This window comes from Arvicola amphibius, chromosome 5 (genome assembly GCF_903992535.2).
Source record: "Arvicola amphibius chromosome 5, mArvAmp1.2, whole genome shotgun sequence".
NCBI lineage: Eukaryota > Metazoa > Chordata > Mammalia > Rodentia > Cricetidae > Arvicola > Arvicola amphibius.
The window spans coordinates 114,923,416-114,939,130 of record NC_052051.1 but is presented as its reverse complement, the minus strand read 5'-3'; the positions used below and the strand labels follow the sequence as shown (position 1 = coordinate 114,939,130).

Genomic DNA, 15,715 nt, shown 5'->3' with positions numbered 1-15,715 from the left:
CATAGAGAGACAGAAGCCAGAGGGGTAGAAATACAGAGAAAACGCAGAGATCTAGAGACAGGGTGAAAACCAGAAATGTCCGGCCGGGTGGTGGTTGCGCACGCCTTTAATCCCAGCACTCAGGAGGCAGAGGCAGGCAGATCTCTGTGAGTTTGAGATCAGCCTGGTCTACAAGAGCTAGTTCCAGGACAGGCTCCAAAGCTACAGAGAAACCCTGTCTCAAAAAACAAAAAACAAAAAAAAAGAAATTAAAAAAATTAAAGAAAGTAAAAAGAAGGAGAGAAGAGGGGGAAGAAGAAAAGTAGGAAGAAGAGGAGAGAGGAGAGAAAGAATTAGGGGGAAAGGGAGAAGGAAATAAAACCCAAGGACTAAATGCTTTCTACCCACCTCATATCACTGAACTGAGAAAGAGAGGGTGGAGCCTGAGCGAGGAAGCCAGGTCTTGCTCTCCGTGGCTCCACCCTAATCCTGGTGCCCTTAACTTGGAACTCAGATGGTAGAAAAATTGCTGATATTTACCATTTCTTTCAGCTACAAAAGTGATAACAAGCCAGCATGTTAGCCATAATTAGGGCTTTGTTAGGAATAGGAATCACACCTATTCCCATATCATAGTATTATAGATCTTTAAAATATTATTTATGTTCATTACTGTTTTAAAATTATGTGAGGTATCAACCTCACACTTGATCTTATTTAAAGCATTAATAAAAGAGCACATACATTACTATATCACATTAAAATAGTTTTATAACTTTATTGCAATACAATTGGTTTCCTTTATACTTCTCTATATTTTATTATGTGCATTTTAAAACATTTGTGTGGAATGGGTTCATATGCTTTACCTGGCTGCCAAAAGGAAACAAAATAAAAAAAGGTCGTAATTCCTGCACCTTACCAGGATACTCCCCAGCACAGACACAATTCCTGGGGCACTGTGGGATTCTTGTTTGTTTACTTGTAATTTCCTTCTCTTGCAAGCTCAGCCCCACCTCCAACAAGAAGCTGAATGACTTAGACAGGGATTCCATAAGGGTGTGCCTCTGTGAGAGGGGCAGGAGCCTGGGTCTGGGAGCTAAAAGAGAGCAAGATCAAAAAGGAGATTGGGCTGGGCACTGGTGGCACACACAGGTCTTTAATCCCAGCACTCAGGAGGCAGAGGCAGATGGATCTCTGTGAGTTCAAGTCTAGCCTGGTCTATAGAGTAAATTCCAGGACTGGCTCCACAGTTACTGAGAAACCCTGTCTCCAAAAAACAAAACAAACAAACAAACAAAACAAAAAGAAAGGGTTTGGGAGCAGGGGTCACTTTCATCATGCTGTTTTAAGACCCCAGATCTCTTTTGTGAAGCCCTGTCTTTGGCTGGTCTTACAGCAGGAGTTCCCTTTTCAGAGGGAAGAAGCTGGGGCCTTGCTGAATTTTGTTTCTTACAGCCGAAGATCCCTGAAGAGCATTGTCATCACCGCTGAAGGAGAGGAGGGCTCCTCCCGCATAGGAACCTGTTTCTGAGGTCCCGGTCTGGGTTGTGGGTGACTTGGACAATCTGCTGCTTCCTAGCTTGATCAAGTCATTTAGCTGTCCTGTCTCCTTATCTATCAGATGAAGGCTGTAAAATGTCCTCTTTTGTGAGTATTGTGATGAGTAATTTAAGTTTGCAGAGCAATGTTTGCACAGGGCCTGGGACACCGCAGCTCTCAATAATTGGTAGCTATTATTATGGGCATTTTAATTATTAATTATTATCATCATCCTTTTTCTAAAAGGAAAGGCTCTGGGGAAGTGGGGCTGTGGGAGGTTGAGGATGACAATTGGTCCCTGAGCTGGGACAGCAGGGAGAGATGGGACCCACTTCCTCACACTCCCTTACCGCCTGTCCCCCCCCCCCCCCCGAAGTTGGGGTCTTCCTCTAGTTACTGACAGTTCCTGTGTCTGCTGACTCACAGCCAACTTCCTCTCATAATACAAACAGGAAAACACACAGGCCAGCACACCCCCAACCCTCCAACACCACACATAGCAGAACACTGGCCCTGCTCTGAGGGGGAAGTGTCTCCGGGGGGCGGGAGGGGGCTGGAGAACAGGCTTCGGGGCTGGAGCTCTTGCTACTGCTTCAGGGAGGGGAGAGGCAACCCTCCTACAGGCCACCATGCCCCAGGAAGCGTCAGGTGGGAAAGTCAAGAGAAGAAGCCTCTCCCAAGAATGAAAAGGTCCAAGCTTGTATGGTCACCGTGCTTGCCCCAGAAAGGCAGCCTCGATTTGGAAGACCCAGGAAAAGAAACCTAGGCTGGGCGCTTGAGGCAACAGAAGCCGGTGAGCCTCCTCTGCTGGGCTTCAACACCGAGGGAGGTCCCAGCAGAGGGAGTGGTCCTCAGTTCCGAAGGCCTTGCCCATTCTGCTCTCATCCCCCATTTAACCGGGTGCCCGAGTCCAATTCACCGTGCTGGGTACGGGAAAGGGGCCAGAAGATTTCAGGCCCTACACCTTCTCCCCCCCCACCCCCCAAGGTCCTCTGCAATGCTCTTTCTCCCTCTATTTCTACTCTCTAGCCCTATCTCTGACCTGGCTCTCGATCTTAGTCCCTGTCCCAGAAGTTTCTGAGTCCCTACTTTTTGTTCTGGGAGAAAGCAGAGCGCAGACCCCTGCCTGATAAGCGAGGCGGTTGGGTAAGGGGCCCAAACCACCTGAAGGCGGGCGCTTGCTTGCACAAGGAGCGGCTAGCCCTCGAGCCTTCGGGGCGGGGCTGAGCTGGGCTGTCGGGGGAGGGCTGCGGGGAGGCGGTGCTGGCGCAGCCGGACCCCCGGTCTCTCGGACAGCGCGGCGGGCACCCTGGAGCTGACGGAGGCCACAGCGAGGTGAGGACCCCGATCCCTCGGGCCCAGCTTCTCAGACTCCACCCCATCACCTCCTCCGGGACCTCCGTGGGCTCCCAGGGCCCCTCAGTGTCGGCTCCCTTCTCCTCCTCTTCTTCCTCCCTGCCGCGACCCGCCCCTCCTTGTTGCGGGGCCTTTGCCCCCTTCTTGCCTTCCTCAAAGTCTGCTGTGCCTCACGGGGACACGCCCGCACCTGCCGCCTCCAGCTCTCAAGCACCTCCTGGCTCCCAGACAGTGGCTAAATGCCCTTGAGCCCAGACTGAGTCACCCACCAAGACAGGGGAATCTAATTTAGGGTCCGAGGCTTAACATCCCACTCCCAAGCCGGGCCTGGGAATGGGAGCTAAGCTTAGAGAGGCCAGAACTGGCCCTGAGATGGAAAGGGAACCCTGGGCTAGAACCCAGTATGAGAGAAGCAGGGATGGGGGCCGCGGTAATAAAGGCAAACAGCAGAGGCCAGGCAAGGGTCAGAGGTGGTCAGAGCTACAGATAGAACTTACGACTTAGTTGGAATATCGGGGCCTAACAAGCTGTATAATACGGAGCAAATACAGAGGAGGGGGACAAAGGTAAATTTTGAGAGATGGAAGTGGAAGTGGAGCCAGGACAAGAACAGGACGGGGGAGAAATGAATTTGAGATGGATCCAGGTTATGGAGCAGGGTTAGGGGTATGGGGCCCAATGGGGCAGGGCTGGGGTAGGGAAAAGGCAGGCTCAGAAAAGGAAGGTTTGGATGGGGGGCAGGGGAGTTCGCATTGCTGAGTTAGAGTTTGGTTGTCTCTGTGTGTGTTTTCACACTGCTGAGTCTGTGTATGTGTGTGTCTTCATACAGCTGAGTCTCTGTGTGTGTTTTCACACTGCTGAGTCTATGTGTGTGTGTTTCCACACTGCCGAGTCTGTGTCTGTGTTTTCACACAGCTGAGTCTCTCCCTCTTTCTGTATGTGTGCACGCATGCGTGCACACACACACACACACACACACACACAAGTGCATGTGTACATGCATATACGTGCGTGGGGAACAAAGAACACCTAGGACTACCTCTCCCCTTTGGTCACTCATTTGTACAGCCAGGTTTTACACCCATCTCTGTTTCCTAGGTGGCCTCTGCTCAGACCAGGACCCCACACAGTGGGATTAGTAGGGGCCTTCTGGGCAGCCTGACCACAGCAGGCAGGATGTGGGGGTGGCCAGGCTAGAGGGACAGGAAGGAAGTCTGAGGAGAAACAATAGGTGGAAGGGGAGGAGGAACTGGGAATGACCAGGATTAGGATGTCCACCCTGAACCTCAGCTCTGGAAACCAGTGTGAGTGGAGATTATTTCTCCTTGTCCCTCTGTGGTCTGCCCCTCTCCTGTATTACTCCGCAGCTGGATCTGGCCAGCTCAGCGGCCTCTGCTTCTCAACCTCCTCACCCTGCCCTGCCCTGTAGCACTCCAGCGTCTTGTTCTGTGCTTACTCAGCCGAGTGCACAAAAAGCAGGAACAGAGCTCAGAGGCAGGCACTTGGGGACACACAACAGCATCCCTTACTGCGAGAATGGGCCTCAGTCTCCTCATTTCCTGTAAGGAATCTCTTCTTACCTCCTGGGATGGCTCTGTCCCCAGATCACAGCCTTTGGGGCATTCTTCTTTGAAAGAAGACTGGAGGCTGGTACTCCCCATCCAGGCCTCAGACTTTGGGGCAGGGAGGGGGGATCTCAGCCTGAGCCCTCCCTTCACCCTGCGCCTCCCCCCAGCAATGGCCTGAGAGCCCATGGCTGCCCCTCAGGACCTGGACATCGCTGTGTGGCTGGCTGCGGTGCATCTGGAGCAGTATGCAGACACTTTCCGGCAGCATGGCCTAGCTACAGCTGGTGCAGCCCAACGCCTGGGCCACGAGGAGCTGAGGCATTTGGGCATCAGTGCTACTGGACACCGGAAACGTATCCTGCGCCTGTTGCAGGCGGGCTCTGAGGGTTCCCTGGATTGCCAGGAGGATAGTACCATGGAGCCATCTCCCAGCCCAGCCCCCGATGACCAACCCCCCAAACCTGTGCCCAAGCCCAGGACAGTGTTTGGGCTCAGTGGCCCTTCCACTGCCCAGAGGCCTGGACTGAGCCCAACCCTCCGGGATCCAGAAGTATCTAGGGACTCAGGGCGCAGCCAGAGGTCCTCTCCTCTCCATCCTTCCTCCTCTGAGCAGCCTTCCGTCCCGAATACCATGGAGATGATGCCCAATGCCATCTACTTTGGCCTGGAGTTAAGAGGCGGGGCCCAGGCAGCTCAGGACAAGTGAGTTGGTTTGCTACCTGGGACTCTGATCCTGAGAAGAGGAAGAGATCAACGGGGCATGAGGGCTGTCCTTTCCCCTTAATAATCAACAGAATTTCTTTCCAGGGCTCCAGACAGTTCCCAGGCCACTGCCCCAACCCCTGCCTTCAGGCCCACAATAGGCACAGGTAGGCAGGTTGCTAGAGAGGAACTGTGCCCACCTGCGTCTCCGACACTCACCTAATTCCCTCTCCCTTTTCACTACCTCTCTCCTCACCCTGGCAGTGCACATCATGGATCCTGGTTGCCTGTACTATGGTGTCCAGCCTGTGGGGGTCCCAGGAGCCCCTGACAAGAGAGATGGCAGAGGTGTCTGTCAGGATAGGGCTGAACACAGGTGAGTTCTCAGATGGACGGTGGTGGGGGAATGAAGGAAGCGTAAGGAGCAGTTGAGTTAGCAATGGTGGCCATATGCACAGTCACTCATCAAATGCACATTGAGCATCCCCTTGGTGGCAAGCAAGCAGTAAAGATGCAGAGCATATACAACTGACTCATTTTTGCTCCCAGGCAGCTTGTGACGCAATGGGGCAGACAGACCACAAAAGAAGTATGTAAGCAAATGATACATAATTAAAAATTCAAAAGTACTGCTCCCATTCACCAAATACCAAACACTGAACACTGCTACATGCCAGATAAAGACACTTAGGGAGGTCAGCATATGCAGAAATCCCTTTTTAAAAAAGTCTCTTTCTTTGTGAAGGTGTATTTTTATTTAATGTGTATGGGTCTTTTGTCTGCATATATATCTGTGTAGTATGTGCATGTCTGGTGCCCTTGGAGGCCAGAAAAGAGTGTTAGATCCCCTGAGACTGGAGTTATAGATAGCTCCGAGCCACCCTGTGTACTGGGAATTGAATGCAGGCTCCCTAGAAGACCAGTAAGTGCTCCCAAGAGCTCAGTCATCTTCTTACAGGAAGGTAGTTATTAAATGGTTTTGTGTGCCGGGCGGTGGTGGCGCATGCCTTTAATCCCAGCACTTGGGAGGCAGAGGCAGGTGGATCTCTGTGAGTTCGAGACCAGCCTGGTCTACAAGAGCTAGTTCCAGGACAGGCTCCAAAGCCACAGAGAAACCCTGTCTCGAAAAACCAAAAAAAAAAAAAACAAAAACAATAAATGGTTTTGTGTGTTTGTTTGCATTTCAAGACAGGGTTTCTCTGTGTAGCCCTGGCTGTTCTGGAACTCGCTCTCAGACCAGGCCGGCCTCAAACTTGGACAGCAACCTGGCTCTGTCTCCTAAGTGCTGGGATTGAAAGCTTGCACCACAACCAGCTAGGGAATGTTAGTTTTTTATACAATGTAGTAGAGAGCTGGGGGACGGGGAGTTAGAAAGGTCTGTAGCTGAACTGAAGAACTGTCCTCTGTCTACACACACACACACACACACACACACACACACACATACACACACGCGCGCGCGTGCACGCGCACAAACGTAGAGCACACAGGTATACAACAGAGAAGGAGGATAAAGGGAGGGGGAAGAGGGGGATAGAGGATAACATTTGAGCAAAATTTACCCACTGCTCAATGGGTAAAGTGCTTGTGCATCAGCATGAGGACCTGAGTTCAGATCTCCAGGACGATCATGCAGAAGGCAGGCAACAGCATGCATTTAGCAGTTCAGTGCCACAAAGGTGAGCAGGCAGATCCCTGAAGCTCTTTAGCCAGCCACTCTAGGTGAACTGATGAACCCAGGTTCAGTTCTAAAAATAAGGTGAGGAGCAATTGAGAAAGACACTCGACATTAACCTCGGGTCTGCACATGGCATTTGAGAGCATGCACACACACACACACACACACACACACAGGGGAGGTGGAGAGGGGGGGTATACAAGTATACAACAGAGGGGTGAGGGAGGGGAAAGAGGGGGATAGAGGGTAACATCTGAGTAAAAAGTTGAAGGACCTGAACTGAAGAACTGGCTGTGGAGAGTTCTGAAGGCAGTGTATCCCAGGCAGAGGGAATGGTGGGAAAACAGCCTGGGGAGATGCAGGGGCAGTGGGAAGGTGTGGCTGGGTCAGGTGGGTGTGACTGACAAGGGGAGATGGCAGAAGGAAAGAGGCCCCAGGGGTAGGACCTACAGTGGCGGTCACTCTTACATTTAGTGGCATGGGAAGGCACCGGAGAGTTTTGACTTAGATCGCGGCAGGACGCTCTGTTTGCTTTGCTGGGAACGATGTGGCGGCAGAGGTGGCAGAGGCTGTTAAGAGTGTTTCCTTGGGGGCAGTGATCTGGGTGAGCCATCTCAGCGTGCAGTGGTGGGAGCAGAGTTGATGAGAAGGGGCTGCATTTTGAGGGTAAAGTGTCACACTGCGTTGGTGCGTGAGAGGAAGATAGCAGCCAGGCATTAACTTTGAGGGCCTCATCGTGAGCCTCTGCTGTCCTCTATGGAAACCACTAACCACATGTGATTGCCGAGCATGTGAAACATGCTGGTCTGCACCGAGAAGAGCTGGAAACGTCAAACGTCTGCCAGAACTTACTGCCAAAAATGTGCATTAGATGAATGCAACGTATATAGAAAGAAATATCTTAGTAATTTTTTTAAGTGTGTGAGAGGTATATACATATGTGTACATATATGTGTGCACAGGTGCACATGCCCATGCATCCATGTGTGGAGGCCAGAGGATATCAGCTGTCTATGTATTTTTACCTTTTTGTTTCTTTTTTTTTTTTTTTTTTTTTTTCGAGATGGGTCTTTCACTGAACCTAGAGTTCAGAGGCTAGGTTGGCCAGCAGTTGAGTGCTAAAGACCCACCCACCTCTGCTCCTCATTGCTGGGCTACAGAAATTCAGCACGGTGCCTGGCTTTTCGTGTGTGCTGGGGATCTAAAGTCATGTTGTCATGTTCATGTACCAAGAACTTTATCCACGGAACCATCTTTCCAGCCTCTATCTTAGTGATGTTTACATTGATTGCATACTAAAAATATTACATTTGGGACATACTGGGTTATATAAAATATGGACTACTAAAACAAACTATATTTTAAACATTTTAAAAATTATTTTATGAGAATGAGAGTTTTGGCTGCATGTACATCTGTGCTTGGCTGCATGTATATTTGTGTACCACTTACATGCCTGTTGCTCTCAGTGGTCAAAAGTGGGTGTTTTGTATTCCCTGAAACTGGTTTTATGGATGGTTGTGAGCCATCATTTGGGTGCTGGGGATCAAACCTGGGTCTTCTGCAACAACAGCCAGTCCTCTTGACTGAGATGAACCATCGTTCCGATGCCAATATTTCTTTTTTCTTTAAGTTGCTAAATTATATATATAGTCCTTGTTGATTTCTATTGGATAATGCTGTTCTGAGCACGTAAGAGTTCATGGAGTGTGGTCTGAGACAGGAAGACTGCATCAAGCAAGAGGGAGGAGACAGACCTGGAACTCTGCTTCAGACATGAAATGTGAGGTGTTTCGAAAATCCAGGAGCCAATGACAAATAAAACTGCTACCACATCTACCTATCATTTGGGTGGGCTATCTGAACCAGAGATTTCAATATGGAAACTGTTGGCATTTAGAGGGAGTGTGGAGGGAGAAGAGACCCAGTCTAGAGCCTCAATGCCCTCCTACATCCAGAGGTTTGGGGAAGAGAAAGAATCATTAAATAGACTCAACTGAAATAGTCAGAGAAGGAGGATGATGTCATCGAAGCCAAAGGAAGGATGTAAGGAGGAGGGAGAGGTCAGCTGTGTCCTGCTGCTGAGCGGGCTGATGCTTAGTCTGGACGGAGAATGGATCTCTGGAATCATGTAGGTCACTGGGGACTCTGACAAGGAGTGGAAGGGGTGAGAGACCGATCAGTGGATTTAAGAAAGAATATAGAGAAACCGGAAGGTGGTCGTGCACACCTTTAATTCCAGCACTAAGGCAGATCTCTGAGTTTAAGGCCAGCCTGGTCTACAGAGTGAGTTCCGGGACAGCCAGGGCTACCCACAGAGAAACTCAAAAAAAAAAGAAAAGAAAAAGAAAAGAAATAAAAGAAAAAAAGGAAAAATAAAATGAATAGAAAGGATTAGAGAATACAGAGCATATTCCTGCACTTTTCTGCAAAGAACAAAGATTTAGAATGACGGTGAATGGCAGAAGCGGAGTGAAGCAGACAGTTTTTATATGGAATGTTGTATGTGTCTGTAAGTGGATAAGGACAATTTGGTGGGAAAATCCGCAGTGATGTCTTTGTGTAGGTGAGAGCTGTGAAATCAAGTGCATGGGGGGGGGGGGGGAGCCTGGTATTAGACAGGTGTTTATTACAGTCACAGGAGGTAGGCAGAGTATGTGCGTGAAATTAGATTGACGTGACGCTGTGAGTCTGTGGGACTCTTGTCTGATTGCTTCAGTTTCTCAGTGCTGTAGGAAACAAACAAGATAGAGTAGTGGTTCTCAACCTTGGCTGTACCACAGCCTGGGAACTTTTAAAACTACAGGTGTCTGAGCCTAACTCCCAGAGATTAAAATTTGTGTCTGTAATAAAATCCACGGGCTGATATTTGTTTAAAAGTTTCCCAAGTTTTGTACTGCCGAGGCCGAGAACCATTGGATTAGTACAGAAATCTGTCCTTCGCGAGAAGATGCCATAGGCAAAGACCTGGAGGATGAGAGAAGCATAGCAAATGCGGTTTAGGCAGACAAAATGTGCAAAGACCCTGGGGAGTGGAGAGCGTGTAAGCAAGGGCAAGGTGGAATAAGATGAAGTCATGGGACTTCATTTTGCAAGTTCTTGTAGCTCATGCATAGAAATCTGCATTTGTCCTAACTATGAATGGGGCATTATTGAAGTTTCATGTAGAGGAATGCAATGATCTCATTTGCATCTTTCAAAGAGCACTGGTGACTCTGAGAGAAGGGACTGTGGGAGGGAGGACAAGAATGAGAGCAGGTGACCATTTGGACGATTTGATTCATGCCAGTGAGAACCTTTGGGAGCTAAGTCAGGGGGAAGAAAGCCAAGAACATCTTGGAGAAACAATAGCAACAGTAATATGCTATATGTGTGTGTATATATATGTATATATACATATATATGTATATATATATACATATGTGTGTGTGTGTGTGTGTGTGTGTGTTGATGAGCTATGAACGACCATGGCAGGATGGCATTTGCACATCTTTCCCACTTCCAGAGGAGAGAGACTGACATTTCCCAGTAAAACCTCGAAATACACTCAGGATGAAGCTTCGTGGCAACCCTTTGGTTTGCTAAGCTTCTTTACCCCATTTCTTTACAAAGTAGATCTCGCACCTGCCAGTCATGCGATAGGTGCTTATGGGTAGGGGTGGGGAACTTACCAAGAGATTGTCAAGAGCACCTAGTTTGACTTGTGTTCCTCTTGTACCCATAATGCTCAGCAGGCAGGATCCGGAGACACGGGAAGATGCTGGCTATGCCAGCCTCGAGCTACCCGGGGATACCATCCTTTCGGTACCCACCCATGATGCAGAAGAGACCAGTGATGACCTCATTTCACCCTATGCCAGCTTCTCCTCCACCGCGGATCGTCCCATGCCGCTGCTCAGCGGCTGGCTGGACAAACTCTCACCTCAGGGGTAGGGCTGCTAGAAAGGGAAGGGAGAGGAGAGGGATTAGAGATAGGTAGGGTGCAGACAGGTTCTAGGCCGAGTGATCGCCCTCAGCACGCATTCCCAAACACCTAACTGATCTCGGCCTCTTCCTTCTTCAGAAATTATGTGTTCCAGAGACGTTTTGTGCAGTTCAATGGAAGGAGTCTGACGTACTTTGGCAGTGACAAGGTAGGGGACTGGCGCTGCTACATGGATATCAGAGAGGGGAAGACAGGGAGGGTTGAGAGAGGCTGAGGACTAGAAGAATGGGAAACCTAAGGCCACAGCTGCTCACTGTCAGCGTCTGAGGGAGCTGGCTCAGCAGCTATAACCATGTGCATTGAATGCTGAGCTCATGAGTTCAGTGCACGGAGCTCAGTTCTTGTCCCCCTGGATCCCTGGGCTTTCTCTGTAGGACCCCTTCCCCAAAGGTGTGATCCCTCTGACTGCCATTGAGATGACCCGAAGCAGCAAGGACAACAAATTCCAGGTCATTACTGGCCAAAGAGTGTTTGTGTTCCGCACAGAGAGTGAGGGTGAGGGTCCGAGCCCACTGGGTTAGGGCAGGAGGGAGGCTAGGTTAACACACAACCCACTGACCTGCTCCCCTGTCCCCATGGCTGGCCCACCAGCTCAACGTGACTTATGGTGCTCTACACTGCAATCCTGCCTGAAGGAACAGCGCCTCCTGGGCCACCCCCGTCCCCCTCACCCACCACGACCCCTCCGCACCGGCATGTTGGAGTTGCGTGGACACAAGGCCAAGGTGTTTGCTGCCTTGATCCCTGGAGAGTTGGCGCTGTACAAGAGTGAACAGGTAAAGAGAGCTGGGCAGGAGCTGATAAAACTGGCTCGCCTGTTCTGGACTCTAACAGTGTTGTGCACCCCTGACCCCTCTAGGCCTTCTCTCTGGGCATTGGGATCTGCTTCATTCAACTACAAGGCTGCAGTGTCCGAGAGACCAAGAGTCGAAGCTTTGATCTGCTCACACCCCATCGTTGCTTCAGGTGGGGCCCAGACTGGTGGAAGGCTAGGCTAGGGTCTTCTCAAGGGAGATCACAAAGGTGCAGAGGGCTGGAGGCCTCCTCCAGGGGATATCAATGGGTAGAGATGACGAGTTCAGTGAGCAAGGTCAGGATGTCAGGAAAAGAAGATGGGATAACTCGGTTGCTTCACTTGCTTGTCTAGCATGCACAGAACCCCAAGTTTGATCCCCAGCATGACATAAATCAGGCATGGTAGTGCATGCTTCTGATCCCAGTCCTCAGAGCCAGAGGATCAGAAGCTCAGAGTCATCTTCAACCATATAAAAAGTTTGAGGCCAACCTGGGATAGATGAGACCCTGACAAAAATTAAATGAGAATAATAATTCTGACCCAGAAGTGGCCTCTAGTAGCTGCTGTAGGAATGGCCGTTGGGATAGGATGTGGCGGGAGGTCCATGCCCATGGACTGGCTGTCCACCCCTCAGCTTCACAGCCGAGTCTGGGGGGGCTCGACAGAGCTGGGCGGCCGCTCTGCAAGAAGCAGTAACCGAGACCCTGTCTGACTACGAGGTGGCTGAGAAGGTCTGGTCAAACCGGGCAAACCGACACTGTGCAGACTGCGGGGCCTCCCGCCCGGATTGGGCTGCTGTCAACCTGGGGGTGGTCATCTGCAAGCAGTGTGCAGGTAAGAGGTGGGCCTCAGGCACAAACGGGAGGGGAGGAGAGGGACTGCCGGCTGGGGGATCCTGGGCAGGACTCAGAGCACTATGACGCACGGCTTTCCCATACTTTCAGGCCAGCACCGGGCCCTGGGCTCTGGCATCTCCAAGGTGCAGAGCCTGAAGCTGGACACGAGTGTCTGGAGTAATGAGATAGTGCAGGTGAGGGGTCGGAGGGAAGCGGTGGGGAGTGGAGAGGGAGCGTCCAAACGCAGACTTGGGGTCCAGCTTGGGGATGGGGCTGTCTGGAGACTTTTGAGTTCTGGCCACTCATCTTTGCCTCTTGTCATCCTGTAGTTGTTCATTGTCCTGGGAAACGATCGTGCCAACAGCTTCTGGGCAGGGGCACTACCCCCAGGTGAAGGGCTGCATCCAGATTCAGCCCCTGGCCCTCGGGGAGAGTTTATCTCCCGCAAGTACAAGCTGGGTCTCTTCCGGAAGCCCCATCCTCAGCATCCGGATCATAGCCAGCTTCTACAGGTAGGAGGGACAGGTCGGTGCTCATGGGGGATGGGGTGCAGTCTGTATTGGAATGCCTAGACCTGGGTGGGTGATAATGGCTGCTTTTGGTGATAAACTGGAGGAGCTCTTGGATTGTGGAGGAGGCCGACAGAGATCCTTCCTTCCCTGTAGGCACTGTGTGCAGCTATGGTGGGACCCAACCTGCTAAAGAACATGACCCAGCTCCTCTGCGTAGAAGCCGCTGAGGGAGAGGAGCCCTGGTCCCCTTCAGTCTTCAATGGCAGCTTGCTTAGTCTTCTACCATCAGGTTATCCTCTCAAGTAACTCCCTATCGCCCTAGGAGTTCCCACACCCAGCCTGTGACTCATTTCTTTCAGGAGGGGCCCATTACCTCATTCTCCTATGTATTGCAATGGCAGGCTTGGCAGTTTCCTAACCTCCCAGGTTTCCTGAGGTCAAGGGATGAGTGATAAGACCCTGAGGCCACTGCCTTGAATAGAATGTGCCCAGGTGTTAGTACCCTACCATCTTGACAGCATCAACCTGCCAGGCAGGTCTCAGCTTCCTGGGGACATTTTTTTTTCCGAGACAGGGTTTCTCTGTAGCTTTGGAGCCTGTCCTGGAGCTAGCTCTTGTAGACCAGGCTGGCCTCGAACTCACAGAGACCCGCCTGCCTCTGCCTCCCGAGTGCTGGGATTAAAGTCGTGTGCCACCACTGCCCGGCTTCCTGGGGACATTCTTATTGCTGGAATAAGTAGTTGATTTAATGATTTTTGGCTTCCATTTATCAGACTGGATAGGTCAGGACACTTAAAAGATGGCCGTGGTCTGGGGTGCTCACCTAGAGCTGCCTGGCTGGTTGGGTGGCTGGTGGGGAGAGAAGTAGGCGAACACTAGGCTAGAGGCCTCTCTCTGTCCTTTCCTCCTGTGGCACTCTTCCAGTCTGGGTAGTGAGGGACTCAGTCCCACGGGGCTGCACTTCATGTTGTTGGTGGAACTGGGTCCCATGGTCTGCTCCCACTGGATGCATTTTCCAACCGAAGTGCCATCCCTGCACTGTCCTCACCTGATCCCTTCTTCCCCTGGCAGACTCCTCCCCTGGAGTATACAACGAAGTGGTAGTGCCTGCCTCTTACAGAGGCTTCCTATACTGCGGTCCCATCAGCAACAAGGCTGGAGCCCCACCCCTTCGCAGGGGCCGGGATGGTGAGCGAGTGGGAGCCAGGGGATGGGAGGGGACAGGTTAGGGCTAATGTGTTGCAGACAGACAGAAGGACAGAGCTGGGATAGGAAAGTGCCCTGGAGTGGACTGGGATGCTAGAGGTCAGGTCACAGCACTAGATGACAGTCAAGAGATTCTGCTCTGACGTCAGACTATCTGGGTCAAATGTCCACTCTGCTCCCTCCTCCTTGTGTGCCTCAGGCATGCTGCACGACGGCAAGTCTCAGTTTTCCCATCTGTGGGGCAATGTGTAAATACAAACCCACTTGCTAGAATGACTGTGAAGATTTCGTAGTATCAGCCATAGGAAAAAGGCTTGACGTAAAATAAGTATGTGGGAACGGGGACTGTGACGGGGGCTGGTGACAGCTCCTCTATCTCTCTTCCACTTAGCTCCGCCCCGCTTGTGGTGTGTGCTGGGAGCTGCCCTGGAAATGTTTCCATCAGAGAACAGCCCAGAACCCCTCAGCCTTCTCCAGCCCCAGGATGTTGTATGTCTGGGTGTCAGCCCCCCACCTGCGGATCCAGGTGACCTTGACAGGTGACACTCCCCTCTCCATCTGGACTCTTACCAGTACTCAACCTGGCAGTGCCCGCATTATCCCCTGCTGTCCTCTTGACCTCATCTACCCTTCAGGTTTCCATTTTCCTTCGAACTCATCCTCACTGGGGGAAGAATCCAGCATTTTGCCACAGATGGAGCAGACAGTCTGGAGGCCTGGATCACCGCAGTGGGCAAGGTGAGGAGACAAGACCCCTCTCCAACAGCTCACAATGTCCCCATGCCCAGCCACTCCCACCCTGTTCTCTACTAACAGGCAAAGTTGGCTGAGTACTTATTCTGTGCCAATCCCTGTGTTTTAAGAAGTGCTCACTCAATGTCTCGTTTAATTTTTACAACAATCTTTAGAGGTATTTTTGATGATCTATTTTATGAAAGGAAACACAGTCTTAGAGGTTAGGAATTCATTCGGCCAATGTCACAAAGTTAGGAGGCAGAGCACTAAAGTTCAAGGAAGTCTAGTCCCTTACTCTTGCTGCCATCTTTCTGTCCTCTCGTTTTCCAACAGGTAAAAGCTCCTTTTTCTTTTCCTTCAATAAAACAGGGTCTTGCTATGTGGGACTGGCCTTAGGCTTTAAGCAATCCTCCTGCTTCTCCCTCCGAGCACTGGAATATCAGGCACGCGCCATCATATCCAGCAATAAGTACTTTCATGAAGCTTCCTTTCTCCATACCTCGACAAGTCGTCTCTGTATTTGAGCCTCCTTTCCTGGAAGTAAAAAATTTAGGCTCAGAGCCAGACATCCTGAGATCTGAGTCCTACAGCTTAGCCCCAGGAGCTCTTCCATGTCTGCAGGGTGGGTGTAAAGATTCACCCCTAGGGATGAGGGTTAAGTGACATGTGAGGCCCACACACAGTAAGCCCTCTCTCTGTGGGCGTTGAAAGAACGGCGGTGGTGACGCTGATGATGACGACAATCGCTCCCATCCTAAAACAGCTTCTCCCCCCCCCCCCCAGTTCTGTTCACCTTCAACTTTTCACCCCGGTACCTTCC

The 15,715-nt window shown here is 51.0% G+C and overlaps 1 protein-coding gene across 8 annotated transcripts in view; it reads left to right on the top strand.

Moving 5' to 3' along the window:
* The first annotated feature begins 2,055 nt into the window (after positions 1–2,055).
* The window catches only part of Arap3 (ArfGAP with RhoGAP domain, ankyrin repeat and PH domain 3), a 28,642-nt gene continuing 14,982 nt past the window's right edge, over positions 2,056–15,715 (top strand). For 2 of the 8 annotated variants that reach the window (XM_038330545.1, XM_038330540.1), the window contains exons 1-16: positions 2,336–2,856; positions 4,613–5,147; positions 5,253–5,314; positions 5,412–5,523; positions 10,557–10,754; positions 10,889–10,958; positions 11,185–11,305; positions 11,402–11,586; positions 11,670–11,776; positions 12,241–12,440; positions 12,551–12,636; positions 12,772–12,954; positions 13,108–13,243; positions 14,026–14,142; positions 14,552–14,699; positions 14,796–14,898. In XM_038330545.1, coding sequence (XP_038186473.1) covers positions 4,630–5,147; positions 5,253–5,314; positions 5,412–5,523; positions 10,557–10,754; positions 10,889–10,958; positions 11,185–11,305; positions 11,402–11,586; positions 11,670–11,776; positions 12,241–12,440; positions 12,551–12,636; positions 12,772–12,954; positions 13,108–13,243; positions 14,026–14,142; positions 14,552–14,699; positions 14,796–14,898 — 2,346 coding nt within the window. In that variant the 5' untranslated portion in view covers positions 2,336–2,856; positions 4,613–4,629. Of the gene's footprint in view, positions 2,315–2,335; positions 2,857–3,585; positions 5,148–5,252; positions 5,315–5,411; positions 5,524–10,556; positions 10,755–10,888; positions 10,959–11,184; positions 11,306–11,401; positions 11,587–11,669; positions 11,777–12,240; positions 12,441–12,550; positions 12,637–12,771; positions 12,955–13,107; positions 13,244–14,025; positions 14,143–14,551; positions 14,700–14,795; positions 14,899–15,715 lie in introns of those variants that run through there. The other 6 variants (XM_038330547.1, XM_038330543.1, XM_038330548.1 and 3 more) reach the window with 6 other exon arrangements.